The sequence below is a fragment of the Rhinopithecus roxellana genome, chromosome 7 (genome assembly GCF_007565055.1).
Source record: "Rhinopithecus roxellana isolate Shanxi Qingling chromosome 7, ASM756505v1, whole genome shotgun sequence".
In the NCBI taxonomy this organism is placed as follows: domain Eukaryota; kingdom Metazoa; phylum Chordata; class Mammalia; order Primates; family Cercopithecidae; genus Rhinopithecus; species Rhinopithecus roxellana.
Window position 1 is genome coordinate 95,136,835 of NC_044555.1, and position 20,088 is coordinate 95,156,922.

At 46.4% G+C, this 20,088-nt stretch overlaps 1 protein-coding gene across 5 annotated transcripts in view; it reads right to left on the bottom strand.

Moving 5' to 3' along the window:
- COL4A6 (collagen type IV alpha 6 chain) overlaps positions 1–20,088 on the bottom strand; it is a 298,746-nt gene that overhangs the window by 9,486 nt on the left and 269,172 nt on the right. For 2 of the 5 annotated variants that reach the window (XM_010358971.2, XM_010358972.2), the window contains exons 24-40: positions 16,726–16,797; positions 16,344–16,451; positions 15,017–15,238; positions 14,484–14,645; positions 12,652–12,822; positions 11,476–11,619; positions 10,912–11,037; positions 10,260–10,441; positions 8,272–8,335; positions 7,212–7,286; positions 6,636–6,743; positions 6,435–6,542; positions 5,774–5,845; positions 5,326–5,451; positions 870–986; positions 377–538; positions 100–198 (exon numbers count right to left, since the gene is read on the bottom strand). In XM_010358971.2, the coding sequence (XP_010357273.2) occupies positions 100–198; positions 377–538; positions 870–986; positions 5,326–5,451; positions 5,774–5,845; positions 6,435–6,542; positions 6,636–6,743; positions 7,212–7,286; positions 8,272–8,335; positions 10,260–10,441; positions 10,912–11,037; positions 11,476–11,619; positions 12,652–12,822; positions 14,484–14,645; positions 15,017–15,238; positions 16,344–16,451; positions 16,726–16,797 (2,118 nt within the window). Of the gene's footprint in view, positions 1–99; positions 199–376; positions 539–869; positions 987–5,325; positions 5,452–5,773; positions 5,846–6,434; positions 6,543–6,635; positions 6,744–7,211; positions 7,287–8,271; positions 8,336–10,259; positions 10,442–10,911; positions 11,038–11,475; positions 11,620–12,651; positions 12,823–14,483; positions 14,646–15,016; positions 15,239–16,343; positions 16,452–16,725; positions 16,798–19,559; positions 19,614–20,088 lie in introns of all 5 variants that reach the window. The other 3 variants (XM_010358969.2, XM_010358973.2, XM_010358974.2) reach the window with 3 other exon arrangements.

Here is a 20,088-nt window from a genome sequence, read left to right on the forward strand (position 1 = left end):
AGGCTTTCTTGGTGTGGTGAGCAATGACGCCTGAAGGAACCTTACCACCAGGCCCCTCCCTTGAACTCTGGATCAGCCAAGCAGGTGCTCTCAACTTACCTCTTGGCCCTGCCTTCCCCTTCATCCCGGGAAATCCTGGGTCTCCAGGTGGCCCAACCTTGCCTGGAGTCCCCATGAAGCCAGGCTCACCTCTCATGCCTGACAAAGTCCAAAGGAAGGAAGTCAGGTCCTGGCATGGTAGGGGTGGTAGGGGTGGAGGATAGGCAGGGGTGAGGTAGGGAAGAGCATCAGCCACCGGCCTTTCTTCACAGGACTGCCAGAAGGAGCCCTGGCCGTGGAGTGGGGAAGGGCCCAGCAGCCAGCCAAGCAGCCGTACCTTTCAGTCCTAGCTCTCCAGGAAGGCCAGAAAAACCTGGAATTCCTTGGTCTCCCTTAGGCCCTTTAGGTCCAGGAATTCCAGGGAAGCCAGGGTCTCCGGTGTTGCCTTGACTCGAGGATGGCCCAGTGGGACCTGGGGGTCCAGGGGGGCCTGGGCGGCCTAGGGATAAGATCGGAAGAGGGGCAAGGGGCAAGTGAGCAGGTAGTAGCCACTGCTGAAGGCCTGGGGACTGACAGGACTCCAAAGCCCATTCCCAGGACGGAGAATGTTCCCTCACCATCTGTGGGGTCCTAGTGCCCAGACTTTCCCAAACCATTTCAGCAAAATGCACCTGGCTGAAGTCCCCTGTGTCCCCGCTTGGGGAGGGATGTGAAGCCAAACACGCCCATGTATGTCCAGCAACAGGGACTTGGCTGCGCTGTATACATGACTTCCCCAAATGTCAGACAAAAGGTGGTGGCTAGCCCTCTTTTGGGCTTCCTGTCTTTACCTCGTTCTCCATCTAGGCCTGGTCGCCCGGGGTCACCAGGCTGTCCTGCTATGAGTGAGGGCAAGGAGATGCCTGGGGCACCGGGGAGACCAGCGGGGCCCTGGAGACCTGGGAAACCTGCAAGAATAAATAAAAGGGGCTGGATAGGCTCCGTGTGCCCGGAAGACGGCCAGGCTCGCTCAGAGAAAATGGAAGCTCGCTCAGAGAAAATGGAAGCTCACACAGAGAAAATGGAAGCAGTTAGGTAGGAGCCAGACCAGAGAACGCCAGCAGAGGGCTCTTCTCCCCTAATCCTTCCTTCCCAGAAAGCAGACAAACTTAACTGACAAGGGCTCAGAGCTGGAGCTGCATTTCATTGGAAAGTTCTAGCTCCCTTACCTCAGTGGTAATGGAAATATTTTAGGCCAATTTCCCCCACACCAGAAAGAAAAGAAGGCATGACTGAGCACCTGGACTTCTAAGTTTCCAAAGTGATTTTAAACCTACTGTCTGTGTCAAAAAACACCTCTTAAGTTAGCCAGTTACGTCTGATGCTGCACAAAGGTTATAGAACGTAGGCCACAGGCCCCAGCCAGTCAGAACAGACACCAGACCAATTAGAATGGAGGCAGCAAGAGTGTGGTGCCTCTGTGTCTTCTAGGGCTATCTTCTGCAATTTCTAGGCAAACTGGAAAACAATCTTTTATAGGTCATTCATGATATGAGCCAAGTGATTGCTTAATTGCCTATGGAACAAATGTCTCTGTAAAATCCCTCCTCCCTTTTGGCCAAAGAGAATAACCACTTATTACAATAGATACTGAATACTCATTTGCTCTAATTTTAATGCTGCTTTACATGTTTTCTGTTTGTGGAACTATTTCTATTGTAATATGTTCGAAACCAAAACTTTCATCTGATCACAGAAGATTTATTTAATGTTCACATATCAAATACATAGATGGTCATCTTGATGGGAAAACACAAATGTAGGTGTTGATATTATTCATGTAGCATGGAAGATAATGTATTAATTACTTTGGGATAGTCTAGAAGATATTCAAATGAAGATAAATGGATTCAAACTGGTTGATAAACTGTTCTGGTGGTTGAGATTCTTAATTTTTGTTTGCGACAAGAAAATCCAAAAATGTTAATATCGAATTTTATCTTCTGTGACAAGAAAAATGCAAAAATATGCTGAATTTCTCCTATTAATCTGAAATATGGTAAATCCATGAAAATTTATTAAAATGATGGTAGATTTGGGTGTTTTTTTTTTTTTTTTTTTTTTTTTTTGAGACGGAGTCTCGCTCTGTTGCCCGGGCTGGAGTGCAGTGGCCGGATCTCAGCTCACTGCAAGCTCCGCTTCCCGGGTTTACGCCATTCTCCTGCCTCAGCCTCCTGAGTAGCTGGGACTACAGGCACCCACCACCTCGCCCGGCTAGTTTTTTGTATTTTTTAGTAGAGACGGGGTTTCACCGTGTTAGCCAGGCTGGTCTCGATCTCCTGACCTCATGATCCGCCCGTCTCGGCCTCCCAAAGTGCTGGGATTACAGGCTTGAGCCACCGCGCCCGGCCGATTTGGGTGTTTTTAAACAGCTCATTAATTAATTGAATCTTGAAATTTAGACAAGGAAAAAATAAATTTTGAGAAAAGTCTCTCTAGGTCTCTTAGGTCTGGGGGGAAAAAAACACACACACACACACATACAAAAAGAAAACTAGTAGCTAAGCCATGTGGTGGTACTCATAGCATTGTTACTTCTGGCTTGGTGAGCCTTTGAAATATTTTTCTTTATCCCCAGGGTAAAAATCTGAAAAGAAAGACATATTGTATACTTTTTTTCTGAAAATACAGCTCTACACATATATTATGTGTATAGATATACAGCTTATATATATATATATATAAACTGAAATTATGCTACCTAATAAACATGTGTAATAGAGTAGGCAGTGGTAGGCAGTACACAAATTATAAATGTTCCCATGGCAGTTTTTGGAGACTGTTTTTCCCTTTAACTGTTTCTTGATTTTATAATTACACTTACGTGTTATTAAACCTGAAATAAAGGCACTACTGACTTTAAGTACTGCAAAAAGCTCATGCATTTCTTTAAGAATAAAACACTTTAAATGAGCAGATGAAAATGCAAAACAGCCCATTTTTCCAACTCAGTCCAGTGTCAAAGCCTTGAAAAAACAAAATATATAAATGCAGCCTCTACATATTTAGTGCAAACATGAAAACAAATAGTATCACTGAAAGTTATTTAGATAACAGTATTGTAATGAGAGGGATTGCTCTATGAAGTTTTTTTTATTGGTTAGTTTGTTTGAGATAGGGTCTTGCTCTGTTGCCCAGGCTGGTGTGCACTGAGGTGGTCAGGGCTCACTGCAACCTCAACTTTCCAGGCTCAAGTGATCCTCCCACCTCAGCCTCCTGAGTAGCTGGGATTACAGGCACACAGCACTATGCCCTGCTAATTGTTGTATTTTTTGTAGAAACAGGGTTTTATCATGTTACCCAGGCTGGTCTCCAACTCCTGGGCTCAAGCAATCTGCCTGCCATGGCCTCCCAAAGTGCTAGGATTACAGGTGTGAGCCACTGCACCCAACCACTCTATGATGTTTTCTTAGGAGTAAACCATCATATTGCACTGACTCCCACTGTCAAAGCAAAGATAGGTTTCTGTGGGGGGGGTGGGTAGTATGATATTTCTTGTATTCTTTTTAAAGAAATTGTTTTAATTAGATATTGAGAGGACATGACATAATATTTACAACATTATGCAAAGAATAATTCAGATACAATGAACGCTTGTGTTTCAACCACTCAACTTAAGATGTCACTTGGTTTGAATTTCCTTGTGTGCCCTCCACCTTCTTCCTTCCCTCCCTCTCAGAGGCAATCACTCCTGAATTTTGTTCATCATCCTCTTCCTTTTTCTTCAGTTTGACCATATATATCACTAAACAATGTATTGGTTGGTTTTGCTTATTTTTGAACATTTATTGACAGAATCATACCAAATGTATTCCTCTGTGACATGTTTGTTTTTTGCTTAGTGCTATGTTGCTGAAATGCATCCTTCTTAACCTGTGCTATTTACTACGTGTGTAATTATGATTTTATTATCTCAGATAGCTAAAGAAAATGAATAAACTAATGACCGTCAAGATTTGAAAACAAAAGAAAATGTCCCTGTGCTTTTATCCAGTTCCCTCTTCCTTATATCCTATGAAAGAAGACAGTCTCTGGGCAGGCTTGGACCCTGCGTTGAGCCCTTCCTCTGGAGAAGCTGCTGGCTTTCAGAAAAGAACAGTTTGGTCCAGATCAAAGGGAAGAAGAAACACAAAAACAGCAGATGCATCAATTTAAAATGCAGCAGGAAATGAATTAATATATGAATATAGTCCCTGGGAAACATACACACACTATACAAACATGCACGTAAACAAAATGTAGTGAGACCTCAAGCCCCAGAGCAAAGAGAAACAGGAAATTTTGCAAATATGATTTCCCCAGGTAACATGCAATAACATTCTTAAGTATATACTATGTGCCAGGCACCGAGCTTTTGTATATCTTACCTCGCTCCTCATTGATTCCTCAAAAAACCTATGAGGTAGGTTCTGTTATTATGTTCATTTTATAGAAAAGGAAAACTAAGGGCTCATTTGGGATTGAGGAAAAAGTAACTTCCTTGTTTAAAGTCATATAGCTAGTGAGAGGTATAGCTTGAATTTGAACCCAGCTAGTCTGATTTCAGAGCCCATACTCTTAACCATGATGCTATGCTGAATTCATTTCCTGGTTAACATGGAGTGGAACGTACACGGGTTTTTGGAACTTTCCTGAGGAAAAGTTGAAGAACACAAGTCATTCTTACTTTCTGAGAGGTGGGGAAAGGGAGACTCAGAAAGGGACTTCAGGCCATGTGATGAGTCAGGGGCCGAGATTAGGGTAGAACCTGCTTTCTAGTAAACCCAACAAATTCTAGTTCAGGGTATGCTGTGGTTCTGTCCGGTGGAGACTTGTATCATCTTAGTCTTGGGATCCTTCCAGCAGCCACACTGTCTTCCCAGGGCCCTGGGGGTGCCATCCACACTGGACACTGAGGAAATGCCAGCCAACCTCTCACTAAATGGACAAGCCCTGTCCCTCAGGACCAATAATTCCAAGCTCTGACCAAGCATGCCAGAGAGGCTTGAGGTTAGTAAGGAGGAGCAGAAGGGAATCTGGAGGCTAAAATGGACTTGGTGAACTGTGCCCTGACAGTCTTCACTGGAAAATGCTAAGCACAGCCTATCCTCTCCTTCTCAGCAGTCATTCCCACTGGGTTGGGAGACTCCCAGAGATGTGAAGACACTCACAGCCCAACCCTGTGAGCCACATGGCCCTGCTGTACCCTAAACCTGACTCCCCCAGGAAGGCCTCGCTCAGCCTCTACAAGACCTGACTTGGACTCACCTCGATCACCTTTTTGCCCTCTCAGGCCCGGCTTCCCTGGAGCTCCGATGCCAATTCCTGGATATCCTTTTTCTCCTTTGGGTCCAGGGAGACCAGCAGGCCCGGGCACACCAGTGATACTAGGTCCTAGGAGGAGATGCAGGGGTAGGGGGTAGACCTCAGTGGAGGTGAGGCCTTCCTGCCTAGCTCACTTGACTGGCCTGAGAAGCCTGACTGACAGACACCAGAGGCAGATTACTGAAGTAATAAGAAAGAAAGTTAATTTGAATAGAAGAAAAAACCCCGTACTCTTTCTTCTCCATATCAAGGGACCTGAAATTGGAGGTTGATAAGGAGAGCTATGAGTCCAAGGATATGGGATACACCACAGTCGAGAATTCATGGCCAGCCCTTGCCAAGCTTCTGGAAGAGCTGATGCCCTCCTCTTCACCCTGAGGGTCTTCCTAACCTGGAGTGCCATGGGTACCCTTGGTTCCCGGAAGCCCATTCAGTCCATGTAAACCAGGAAATCCAGGGAAGCCTGAGGGGAGAGAATGTCAAAAATGGCTCCAGCAACTCTGAATCATGAAGCATTAGCAAGAGGTAGCTACCTGCCCCCAAAGGCATTGCAAGGTCCTTATTTTAAAGTCCTGGCCTTTTTTGAGGCATTTACTTAATGCCCTAGGGGAAAAGAAAACACTCCCAACCTATACCCTACACCACAGGTTCTCATGACTCTTATCAGAGACCAACACAGCTTTGGGAGTAAGATGGCAGCTCATTAGGTATCTTGAAGAACTCAGAGTAGCAATGTCAAGACCTTGAGTTGTTAGCTCCCAGAGAATGGTTCCAGAAACTCACTGCCCAATTTCTAAGTCAGGGAGAGACTACATATGCCAGGGCAATTGCCTTCCTTGCTAGCTCTTCTCTTCATGGATTCCATATTCTTCTCTTCCCACACATGCTTGCCTGCCTTCATTACTCTTCATCTTCCTTTCCCATGATTCCTCATGTCCAATGACTCCTGTAGGCATGTCTTAACCCTAGCTAGTATCTTCTAAGATAAAGTAGTTGGTGTCCTTCGTTGAGGGAAAGGCTTTTCCCCACTGCCTGCTCCCAAATACACATACCTTTGGGTCCTATTAATCCGGGGGGTCCTAGGGGCCCAATTGCCCCTTGATGACCAGAAGAGCCTGGAAGTCCTGGATCTCCTCTCATGCCGGCAATCCCTGGAAACCCTAAATGTGAAACCAAGGGAGAAGTTCAGAATGGGGCATGGCTTGAAGCTAATCCAAACTCTTTCAGAATAAGGTTATCATGTGGCATGGTACCTAGAGCTCCACGAAGGCCAACATCTCCAGAAACACCAACTTTTCCATCTTCACCTTTGTTTCCAGGGAAGCCTATATTGCCTATTGGTCCATCTCTTCCTTTTGTGCCTATAAAATCAAGAAAAATGCTGAGGGATTAGGCCATATTTCTAGCAGTGTATTCCTCCATGGGAAAGAGTAGATTCTGAATTGCTGAAGGAGCTAGACCCAATGAAGAAACTCTAAAAAAGATAGTGGCGGCTGTTTTCACATTAGAAAGGTTCCCTACAATTGAGAAGCAAATAAATTTGTTATGAGTATCCCTTCAGAAGTGGGAGCAATGAGTGGAAATGTTCAAGAAGGACAGTTTAGATAACAACTTCTAAACTAAGGGGATGTAGGCCATTATCCCAAAGGTCTTTGCCAGCCTATGAGTCTTGAAGGAAGAGTAGGCTGATTTGTTTGGGGAATTGACAGGTAGGAAATTTCTGCCCTAGATAGAAGTTACAGAACTTGGGGTTGACCTCCAAAATTCCTTCTAATCCTCAGATTTGTGGAGTCTGTGAGGCAAACAAGACAAAAATATAGCAACCTTACCTTTAAAACCAGATTCACCAGGTTGTCCCTTGGGTCCTGGGCTACCGGAAATTTCAAGTGTCTGGCCGTTGTCTCCTGAGGATTCCAATACATTGTTTAAATGGCCAGGAGAAGCTATAGCTCATTTTGCACTACTGAGATCTTTTGAACACATTTTTTTTTCAGATTCAGTGTAGCCAGAGGAGCTCCTTGATAAAATTATCTATTGGGTAAAAAGTGATGAACCACCATCCAGGAGCTGGGATGCTGCTACCAGACTACTGGCATGAAATGCTGCTACATACAGCATATCTCCATTGGGAAACACATCACTAGGCTCAGTATGGGCAGAGAAGATGGTATGCAGGGCCCTCAAACATCACCAGAACGGAACAGTGATGCCAGCAAGAATGGGAAATTTTCCTGCCTAGTGGGCTGGGTTAATCAGGGGAAGAGACTAGAGCCGAAGTTCTCCTCACTGCTAAGTCTGGAAAGCAGATGGGCAAAACCACAAAGCCAAAGGACATCCTTTTCCTTGGATCCATGAAAGCCACAGAGAGAGAGGTCTTGGTAAGTACCACTGTTTGTTGCATTGTCTGTGAGGAGCAAGGACTGCAGAAGGGGTTTGGCCAAAGGGAAAATGTAAATTAATTCACTTTCCCCTAAACAGTCTATCCGCTACCCCTCGCAAGAGACCCTTGGGCTGGCCAGGTGCAGTGGTTCATGCTTGTAATCCCAGCACTTTGGGAGGTTGAGGCGGGCAGACCACAAGGTCAGGAGTTTGAGACCAGCCAGACCAACATGGTGAAACCCGACTCTACCAAAAATACAAAAATTAGCCGGGCATGGTGGTGAGTGCCTGTAATCCCAGCTACTCAGGAAGCTGAGGAAGGAGAATCTCTTGAACCCGGGAGGCAGAGGCTGCAGTGAGCCGAGATTGCGCCACTGTACTCCAGCCTAGGTGACAGAGCAAGACTCTGCCAAAAAAAAAAAAAAAAAAAAAAAGAGAGACCCTTGGGCCTGCTAGAAATCTACCTTGCTCTAGAAGAACACATTAAAAGAAAACAATAATGCTCCTTACCTTTCAGGCCTGGGAGACCAGATGTTCCTGGGAGTCCAGGCGACCCTCTGATACCTTGTGAACCCTTCAAAGCAACATGGGAATCATCATTTCTGCCCAGAGCTCAGGGCTGCCCACCCTCTTACTCCCTCACCCCTCACTGAGCCACTGCCTGAGAGATGTCTATCATCTATTCTGTGGCAAAGGTGGACTATGGGCTGGAAGTGGGGATGTTACATCCTGCAAACAGGAAGGTGATGAACAAAGGGCAGAGCACATACTTAGGGTTTGTAGGGGAAGGATTTGATCCCACTGCTTATCAAAATGGGAACCTTAGGAAGACAAAGTGTGGCCATTCTAGCGAGTCTCTTAGAAAATGCAGAACATGACAGTTAGGCCAGGCACTCTATGGACTCAACACACAGTTGGCTACCACTGTCCTTGCCAAAGCTCTGGAGCCATTATGCATAGGAAGAAGTTCTGCTTCACCGTGCAGGGTTAGCCCTCTGCCACAGGTTCCACAAGGAACACAAGGTCTTTCTGCCACCAGGTAGCAGGTGGTATGTGTGCAGGTGCTGGAGTCTGAATTTGGGCAAATGTTACCATTTTCAGAGGACAAGCTGCCTTCACTGGCTAATGTCCAACACACTATCTGAGTCTGGGAAGTGGCCATGTCAGCTGCCATCAACAAAGTTCTTTTCTTGATATCTGCTATGGTTTTGGTTCATTTTGAGATGTACCGAGTATCCAGTAAAGATTTATGTCACTTAGTGCTTTGGGTAAGAGGCTGAGTACTGGGCTGGGTCACTGTGTGCACTGGACCACTACCCAGGACACCCCTCCATTGTGGCTGCTTCCTTGCCCGGCTTCATCAGGCACATTGCCATATCTTCTAATTCTGAGCCTCTGTTCATGCTGGGACTTCTCCCAGAATGCATTCCCACTTTGTTTTCATCCCCCTAGAATGTCAATAGTCAGGACTACCCAGTCTAGAACTATTTCTTTTCAATTGCTTCAGGTGTGTGTGTGTGTGTGTGTGTGTGTGTGTGTGCGCGCGCGCGCGTGCGCACGTGTGCGCACCATGTTCTCTCCACCAGATGGACTGACACTTTTGAAGTTCAGGGACTTTGCCTGCAAGGAGCACAGGTGTTCTGTGATTCAATTCACTGAGACCCTTTGATAAAGCTGCTATTTATGCAGAGCCGGCTGTGTGCCAGACACAATGTTAAGAGCTTTACATGTGTCATGTCACTTAACCCTCCCTACTGTCTGAAGGCTATTTAAATATTATTCCCAATTTTTACAGATGAGGAAAGTGAGGTTTAGGTAAGGTAAACAGTGTGCACAAGATCACAGAGCTAATGAGCAATGGAGCTGAGGTTCAAATGCAGGTTGGTCTCATTGCTAAGCCACCTCTTCCACCTTGCCTTGTAAGAGCCCAGATAAGCTGGACTTGATTCTTTACTAGTTGTTGCACCTTGTGGAGCTTCAAAGACCTTTCTAGCAAAACATCAAGAAGTTTTTACGAATTCTTACAATGTGTCAGGCTCAACATGAAATGCTGGCAGTGGGGTGCAGAGAAAAAAGCATGTAAGGTAGTTCTTGTTCTCAAGCCCTAACAATCTCATTGAGGAAGTCAGACACACAGAGAAACAATTAGAATTGATGTCAGCAGTGATAAGTATAGAGTGGTAGCATGGTGGGAGCTCGGGGACTCTTGGAGGAGAAGGTGCCTGGGCTGGGGACTGAAGGGCAGGCAGATATTGGATAATTGTAAAGGCAGGAGAAGGCTCTGCCATGTCAGGGAGACGTGACAAAAGAACAGAGGAGGACATGTTCAGGAAAGGGTGGGAAGACCTGTCAAACTCAAGGAGAGAGCTCTTTCTGAGGATGTCCTGGGAGAAGGGGCTGAGAAGGAAGCTGGGATCAGAGAGGTGTGCAGTGGGGGTATATCCCCCTGAGATGGGGGGCCTTTCCTAGTATAAAGACAAAGATCTGGTCACACTTACACTTTCTCCTGGCATTCCTGGGAAACCTGTTATCCCAGAGGACCCCTTCAGGCCAGGTAAGCCCCGGATTCCCATGAAGCCAGGGGGACCTGGCTTTCCACTAACTCCTTTGATAGTGCCTGGGAGGCCAGAAGCTCCAGGCAGGCCTGGTGGCCCAGGATGACCAGCCTCTCCTTTGTCACCTGTAAAAGAAATAAAAAGACTTGGAAAAAGATACTGGGCAAGAAAAACCCAGCTCACCAAGATTCAGGTGCCCCAGGTCACAGGCCAAGTGTAGGCTCAGGGAGCAGTTAGCTCAAAGGTGAAGGTGAAATGGGAAGAGATGCTTTCACTCTTATGGGGCATCAACAGGGTCGCTTCTGCTACAACACTGGGAAAGCAGCACAGTACTCAGGCTCCTCCAGGGGTACCACTGCCTGTGGTTGAAAACCTCAGTTCTACAGTGTGCCAATGACAAATAGCAGTCTCAAAGTCCAGGCAGCCTTCAGGCCCAGGGAAGGCAGCCTTCTTGGACTCCTTGCTGCCAGCCACACTGCTGCTCTGGGGTTGGGGATGGGGGGCTTAACTTCAGGGCCTTTGCTCAGGAAGGAAGCCCAGTTTGGTTATGAAGCCTTTCTTGAGCATTTCTCCTATCCATCCCCTGCCCCAGCACCTCTTGGCCCTGGAAATCCATCAGATCCGGCTGAGCCTTGAGAGCCTTTGTCTCCTTTGAGCCAAAGGTTTGACATTGGACGTCTTGGACTAGGTATTCCGACTGGCCCCAGATTGCCTCTGTCTCCTGCAGGGATGGAGATCAGCATGAGAAAGAGAGCTTAGATGCAGGGTCAGGCAAAGGCTGACCTTTCACATCATTTCTTCCCATACCACCACAGCCCTCTTTTGGGGCCTTTCCATCTTATTCCCCACCCCTATTCCCCCAACTTCACATTTCTGTGTATGTCCTCTTCTACAAATCCCAAGTCCATCAGCAACTTTAGACTCTCCTCAAAACCCTCCTCCACTGGTCTTCTGGGAATGGGCACACATGGCCTCTAACATGCAGTGTGAACTCAGAGGCGATTAAGTCTTTTGGTTTAAAATGACTTAATTCAGAAGTCCAAAATTTTATTATCTTACATAGGTTTGGTACAAACCTCAGGAATGACCAAGTCAACAAACAAAATATATATATTGAAAAGCATGGGCAGCAGTTCCAGAATTCAATTCCCCAGCTCACCCTTTTCACCAGGAGTGCCAGCGTGTCCAGATGGTCCCATTTTTCCAGTTGATCCTGGAATTCCCTTTAATCCTCTTGTTCCAGGGATACCAGGCAGACCTGGTATTCCTGGAAAACCTACGAATCCAACAGACCCCTTTTCTCCTGTTGAAAAACAAGAACTTTTATTATTAGTCCCATTTTGCATACAAGGAAATGGAGGCTCAGAGAGGTTGAGTAACTTGCCCAAAGTCACACAGCAAGGAAGTTGCAAAGAAGGAATTCAAACCCAGGTTTCTCTAATTCCAAAGTCTTAGTCATCACCAAACTCTTATTTATTACATATTATACTACCTTCCTGAATAAGGACATGGCACTACACAATACAAAGGAAAGAAGTGGGCCCCTCTTAGCTGGGCACGGTGGCTCACACTGTAATTCTAGCACTTTGGGAGGCCAAGGCGGGTGGATCACCTGTGCTCAGGAGTTCGAGACCAGCCTGGCCAATGTGGCAAAACCCCATCTCTACTAAAAACACAAAAATTAGCTGGGCATGGTAGCAGGCGCCTATAATCCCAGCTACTTGGGAGGCTGAGGCAGGAGAATCGCTTGAACCTGGGGGGCAGAGGTTGCAGTGAGCCAAGATCATGCCACTTCACTCGAAAGAGCAAAACTCTGTCAAAAAAAAAAAAAAAAGTGGGCCCCTCTCTTATGATTCACCAAGTTATAGCTCATGTGTGACACAGAAAAAAAAAAAAAAAAAAAAAAAGCCTAGGGCCGGGAGGCAAGGAGATGAGCTTTAGCCTGGTTCTGCTGCTAACCAGTTGTGTGACCTTAAACCACTCACTTTCTCTGGTTTTAAATGGAGATACCACCTTTACAACTACCAATGGCTATCAAGGTTGATACCTTGCTATCAGCCTCCATGGTAGGTCTACGCAAATGAGTAAACCCAGTGTGGCTGGTACTGCCCAGGGCTTTGCTGACCATAATACTCAGTCTAGTGTTCCACCCAGCAGGCAGTGAGAGTGACTCACCTTGACCAGAGGTCCCCCTTTAGCACTAGCCTTGTCCAACTATCTTGACACAAAAAGCCCTGTCCAACTCCCTCCCCATTTCCCATTCCTAGGCAGAGAGGAAGGAGCAAGCTGGGCAGCTGAAATGCTCCTTTTTAGCTTCACTGATCACTTCACTTACCTTTGGGTCCAGAGAGGGCTGGCAACCCAGTGACCCCTGGAGAGCCTGGGCTTCCTTTCAGCCCTATTAGGCCTGGATTTCCAGGAAGGCCTTTTAGCCCTGGCAGCCCTTTCTTTACAATTGATCCAGGAGGGCCTTTCTCGCCTCTTGTTCCTTTCTTTCCAGGATGCCCTGAATCAGCACAGGAGAGAACACAGGACAGCTGTCAAGTGAGGCTCTGGCCAGATCTGGGCCACTGCCTATATCATAGCTTCTGATTGGTTTGGTTTGTTAGGTTTTGTAAATGGCCCTTTAACAACAGCACATGCAAACTGCTAACAGGCAGAGTTCTCAGTTGGCTGAAGTATTAGCATCTGCTACCCAGAGTGCCACAGCAATAGCTATTACTTCCAGCATGGCACGGTAGCTGGCAGGGACAGCAAACCCCTTTTTGTCCCTTTGTGAATGTGGTTTACACTTTAGCCCCTGAATGGAGCTCTAGGAAGCCGGGGTGGCAAGTAGGCTCCAGTTTCCTGGTACTTCCAGTCTGAATCACACTACAATGGCTGTTTCCTGAGCCAATCGGTGAAGTAGAGGTTAAAGCTGAGCTGTTGTTTCAGCCTCCCAGGGAGCCTTGGATACAGGGCTGCCCTTTTAATCCCTCAAGCAATCAGTTAAGTCAGCCAGTTCCTTGGCATTAAGGTTGAAAGACCCCCTAGTGCCAAGTACTGTAGAAACCCACAAGGCCCATTTGGTCTCCTAGGTATTCTGAGACGTCTTTCACCACGCTTTAAAGTTGGTCAATGGGATTAACCTCCTGAGCTGCTGCCAAAGTGGAATGTTCAGGTACAAAGCAAGGAAATTAAAAAACGAAAGGATTAAATCAATGACGACAGAGGTATTTGGGTCCCCAAGGACCCAAATGAATGGCTGACTTGGCTTTCTATGGATTGAAAAGCATCAAGTAGCTGCAAGCCCCAGGATTCAAATGGGAGGCTGTGAAGGGGACTCCACAACAAGGGAAAAATTCAATGGAAGCCAACCCCACAGCAGGAGCTCGGGGATCCCTGGCCTTGTAAGCAAGGCCCTGTTATAGTGTATAATCAGATACATTCCTGAGTGGCAGAGCCAGTGGGGGTGTTAGTCTGTGAGCTTGTGTGCTGTGTTTTCTCACTGAGGCAGCCTATGTGAAGATCTCAGAAACACAGAGAGACAAAGGGAATAAAAAGGACATTAACGGCTCTGCAAATAACTCAACTTCAGTCACTAGGTCAGGAGTAAGGGGCGGCTGGGAATGGTGCAGTCACCGAAGCAGGTTGTGGAGGGTAGTGCAAGAAAAAGGCAAAGCTGTAAACACAAGTCTGGAAGCAGGAAGTGTCAGGCCCCACTGCTGAGTAAAAGACGCTTGGCAGTGGGTCCTTGGAGGCACACTCGCCTGAGAGGCAGGCTGCTGGTGTGGTCACACTGCTCGAGTTTCTCCCCAACCAAAAGCAGGCTGCTCACAGCCCCAGTGAAGGCAGTGGAGATGGACTAGACTCCCTCAACGATGAGGGTGGCTTCTCTAACTGGGGAGGCTGGGAGAGTTGAAACCTGAAAACTGGGCATGAGGCCATGGAGGAGGCTGGGGGAGGGGAAAGATTTGTGGCAATAGTTTGGAAGCTAACCTGCAGCAATCTGTTCTGCTTTGTACTAGAAGGGTGACTTGAGATTTGAAACTTGAGAGCTTAGGAAAGTCAAGTCTCATTCTAAATTCTGACCATGTCCCACTACTGCTATTGCCCCCCTCCAGCGCATCTGGGCCCAGGGCCTAGCTGAAGTCTGTCAAGGTGGGACTCCTCCTCTGAAGGACCTACCTGAGGTGCCTGGGAAGCCTGGCGCTCCTGGGGGACCAGATTTGCCCTTGATGCCATACGGACCACTAGATCCTGGGGTGCCTGGCTGTCCCACCTGTCCTGGTGTTCCAGGGCTGCCCCGCTCACCTTTGGGGCCTAGCAAGCCAGGTTTCCCGTGCACACCTGATAAAAGAGAAGGGCAAGTGATCACAACTTGGAGAGATAGCAGTGAGTGGGTCAGCAAACCAACTTCCAGGACACATCCCAGGTGCCACTGTCTTCTCAGCTCCAGCCTTGTTGCTATTCCCAGCGGTAAGCCAGTCTTTGCAAGAAATTTGACTATTAGTTATGGTCACTTTTGGAATTACTAAGACAGTAAAGTTGGCTCAGGCCATTTAAGGAAAATTTCACAAAAGGAAGGGACAGAATAAAATATTTCATTTTAACCCCTTAATTAAACCATCACCCCAGATTCATGCAAGTATTCATGGAAGTATACAAATTAATATAAGGCATTCTGTAGATTGTTCAATAATTGGGGCAAAAAGAGTCACCCTTGAGTCCTGGAAGGCCAGAGTCTCCAAGAAGTCCTTTGTCCCCTGTTAATCCTTGTAGGCCTTGTTCCCCCGGAGCACCATTTTCAGCACCAAAGATATCACCAGTGGCTCCCTTGGAACCAGGTAAACCTGGACTACCAATCATCCCAGGCAAGCCATCTTTTCCAGGGAGCCCAGGAAACCCAGGCAAGCCCTTCTCCCCACGAGGTCCAGGAAATCCTAAATGTAAAAAGATGAACATAAAAGACCATGGCTGTTGAGAAGCAATTTGTCTGGGTACAGATCTCTGAGACAGATTTTTCTAATATGAAAGTTAACATATTAATAATATATGTCACTTCTCTTGAAGGTCAGGAGTCTCTGTTCCTGCGAGGCCTTGTGCAGAGGCAGGGACTGGGCCCTGCGACCTGGAGGAGGTTCTAGTTCTGGGAGGTGGGGCTGTGGGTGGAGGTCCACAACCTGTTCCTGAGGGTCCTATAGTTGTCGAAGAACACGCGCCACCCCATAGCATCCTAAGAAAAGCTCAACCTCTTCTGGAGTTCTCCAGCTTCTGCTGACATGCCTCCCTCTTCTTGGGTGGGGAGAGGGTAGTGGAGGGGACCCTGGAGCACATGGTCCAAGATGAGCCCCAAGCCCTAGAGCAGTTGCGGTTCTCAAACCTGAACAAGCATCACAATCATCTGGGATAACACACAGATTACCAGGCCCATCCCCAGAGGTTATGATCAGCAGATCCTGTGGAGAGGCGGATAATTTGCATTTCTATCAAGTTCCCAGGTGATTCTAATGCTGGCCCATGGAGTACAGTTTGAGGACCACTGGTACAGTGAAGAATCATGAAGCTCAAGTTGGAACAAGAGAGTGTGAGAAAAGGGATAGAAATGGACAGCTTCCCTCTGACTGATCTCATTCTCTTTCACTGACCCTTAAGGAGTTGATCCAGGAAACTCATAGAACTGGCAGACAACCTGGCAGAGTTACACCTCTGTCATTAGTGGTTTATTAGTCATTAGTGTCATCTCAGACAAGTCATTTCCCATCTGGGCCTCAGTTTACTCATCTGAAAGTTAAGCGGTTGCCCCAGCTGATTTTGAATGGTCCTTATTGCTGTAATATGCTGTCATTCTATGGCTGTGTGCTGTGTCTTGCCTGGGTATAAAATTAAACCATCCTACCTACACCAGAGAGCAAACTTGACTTCCTGTAATTGGCAGAGGGCTACCACAACCCAAATACACACACACACACACACACACACACACACACACACACACACACACACATACACACAAAGAAGCAGGTGAGGAGACACTCCTTTTCTTACCTGGTAATTCAGGAAGATGAACCAATCCTGGACTCCCTGGCTTTCCTTTATTTCCACTTGATCCAGGCTGGCCTGGGGTCCCAGGGAGGCCTCGGTACCCTTTAGGGCCTGAAAACCCAAATGTAAGCAGTGAGGGGAAAGGAAAGTCAGGGTGCTGGGTATGATTTGTGATATTCAGTCACGAATCCCAGTAACTTGGAGAGCCTCTCCTCATCTCACCTCCCCACACTGCCCTCTCCAGCAGCCATCCTGTTTCCTCAATCCTCAAGGCTGCCCTCAGGAGGAATGTGGATCCCCAAATACTACTGGGCTATCCTCTGCTTCCTTTGCCTCATGGCCCTTACAAGAGTGTTTAGTGGCTTTCTCTGGCCTCATTCCATACCTGGGAATCCGGGAGTGCCTGGAAATCCTGATGGACCATATGACCCCGGAATAATACAGGGCAGGGTGATTCCTGTAAATGGTAACATGTATGCATTCAGTGAACCCACTGAGTCAGGGAAGATTTCTCCCTAGTACGTTCCTTTACTTCTATTCCATTTAATGGGACAGCCAAGTTCTTCCAACTCAGCAGCTGGGAGCCCACATAGGAAAACCTTGGCATCATTAGCTCTGGGGAGTTACACCCAGTACAATTGCTTACAGATGAGAATGCTCCTAGTGTCCAAATGCTAGGATATCACTTACCGAACCACTGAGGCCCAGTGGGCAAACAGTCACCTATGCAGCAGATGTTGCCTAACAAGGTTTCTTAGAGATTGCCTGTGCAGGAACAGCAGCAAACAGCAATTGCCTACTCACCCTGCCCACAGATAGAGCCTCTCCCTAGGATGGGTGTTGGGGATTAGTCCTAAGGGTGCATTATGCTTATATGACTAGATTGGAGGGTTTGAAACCAAGATCCCTCAAGTTCTCATATTTACCATTTCTTTGGAATGAGGTTTTCCCCAAACCACTGGGTTCTTTTGATGCACTTCATTTGGGATCTACTGAAACCTATTGATTGTCCTTGGTCAAATGTACCAGTATGTCTGTACTATGCAAACACTTAAGACCGCTTTCTTGTCCATGACAGGCAAGTGGTGACCCTTTCCTCAGCTCCTTATTTGAAACTGTCAACTCTGCTACTCGAAGAGAAAAAGTAGCAATTTCAATATTCAAGATGTCAAAATTGGCATGCATAGCCCTTCCCCTAGCAAATTCTCCTTTGCCCATTCATAATGCAAATAAAAAGAGTCTATAAGATCACAGAGGGGAGGTTTAATAAAATACTGGTGAACAAATTGTTTGCGGGCTCCCTCAAGTGCCATTTACAAACAATTGATATGCTAATTACATAAGTCTTGCCTATTCATTAAAACAATCCCCCAAGGTCTGCTTTAAACTACAGAGCCAACAGTTTTAATACACATCTATAGCTTTTGCCTGTATTTAAATCACAAATTACATTTCTGAAAAATATGTACACAGCTTATGATTCAAACTGCTTACTGAACTCACTGGCATTCCTCCCCTGATCCCACTTCTATTTTCCTAAATCAAGATTGGGAATTGAACAGTATAATGTATTGGTTAACAAGTTGGACTCTGAAGCCACAGACCTTAGCTGGTATCCTAGTTCTGCTGCTAACCAGCTGCGTGAACAAGATACTTAAACCTCTCTGAGCCTCATGGCAAAATGGGAACTACTTCTACTTTTCTCATATAGTGTTTGTGAGGATTACATGAAACTGTGCTACTAGCACTTAGCACAGTGTCTAGCACTCTGGTACATGCTCAATTAATAATAGTTCTTATTATCTTGAACTATTATCTTACGTAAGAATGAGTACTCAGTAGAGCTCCTGCAAGGCCATCGCCAGGTTAGTGACAGTGCTTGTAGTCTGGGCAGCACTTTCTGCCTTCCAGACTTCAGGTTTCTATAGTCATATTTCCAGAGGTGAACAGAAGGCTATAGGCCTGGATCCTCCTCCGTAGGTGGTCAAACCCACCTCCATCCTACCAGACATCAAGATGACAGAGCTATTTCTGATAGTTATTTCCCTACTATGGAAATATGCTCTACAGGCCAGCACTTTGTGGTGAGATGCTTCACTGGGAGGGGGTTTTCAACCTTGTGCTTAGCTCAGGCCTGGGCTCTTTGAGTTAGGCTGAAGAATTTCCTCCAGAGGGTGTATCATGAGAGGGATCCTGCAAAAGACTCTCCTGCCCTCAACAATCTCAATAGCCCATTGGCTCTAATGTGTCAAACTCTAACATTACAGTTCCATTGTTTTATGTCTTAGGAAACAAACTTAGTAAAATAAAAATATCCCTGGGCTGGGTCCAAATATTAAGCCATTCATCCTTAATTTATCAGACTGATTTAATTGCTTCTTTTCATCTGTGACAGCCAGATAAAAACAAAGCCTTTAGAAGATGAAGCTGAGGACAGGCATCTGGAAAGGTTCCAGGATGAGAAAAATAATGGTCAAAGGAAAGATGGTTAGAAACCAGAGGAAATCAATGGCATATTTCTCTCAGTAATTTTGTCTCACACCTGTGTGCCACACCACACTTGTGTATTGTAAGCAGAGGTTCAAAATGGTGAGACGGAAGGACTTCAAGTCATACTGGTATCTGGCTCTTTTCCTTTATACTGTCTTCTACTTTACATTCCTGAATTCAGAGCCTTCTCAACAAAGCAGAAATCTGCCTCTACCCATGTTCTGTTTAGTAATTCCAACAAATGAGCTAATTATTCACAATTTTTCCCATTAATGCCCAAATCCATTTTCAGAATAAAAAGAGTCTCTGGTTCCCAAGATTCTAACATCTCAATTTGTTCTGGGCCCAATGAGTAAAGTTCAGACATGTGTGAATCCTTTCAGGTACCTCTCAAGGCAGATTATGGCCCCAGTAAAGTTTGGAAAATGAATTTGCTTAAGATAGAGGTCAGCCAAGCCATCGACATGCATGGTGAAGGAAGTCAGCCCCTCTCAGAGACGGCATGCCCACTCAATCCCGTACTGCCTGCTGTAAGAGGTATGTGCTAAGGAGCCTCTGAAGCAGTGTTGGTGTCAGCCTTTGCATCCCAGCCTTAGGCTCCCTGCTCCCCAAACAGGGCATCCAGTGTGGTGCTCAGGCCATCGTGACTATCTGAGACAAAGGTAAACAAAAAAGGGATGTTTGGCTAAGACCAGTGTCTGAGAGCTTGTAGACCTAGCTAGCTCTCACCTCTCTCTGTGTCTAAGTCTCCTTTACCAACCTTCTCTCTGCAGCAGCAGTCACCTAGAGCAATCAAGTGAAGAAGAAAATTTAACTGGGACAGAAGTTCCTTGAGGCCCAAGGGAAGTCTTCTCAGCAGCCCAGATATACCCACCAACAAAATCCCCTGTCTGAACTGAGTGGAGAGCACTGGTACCCACATGAGATCAAGCACACAGTCACCACAGTTCAGTAATAACCAGGGTGATTGATTACTATAAGCATCTGGAACAGAGCCTCTTTGGAAACAGCCAGTTGTCTGCTTGCCCAAAGTTTTTAATAATTCACACTAGTAGGCTGAAAGGCTTCTGATGATTACATCCTCTTTCCTGGCAATGCAGCTGTCCTAGTCTGGGCTACCACTGATTGGAGTGGGCACATTCAGGAATAGCATCTTAATTTTTTTCTAGCAACAGAAATGGCTACAATGCAAATGTTGGGGGACCACAGGTTATTTGTTTTTAAAACTGTGCAGAAAAAAAGGTAGGTTTGAAGAAGT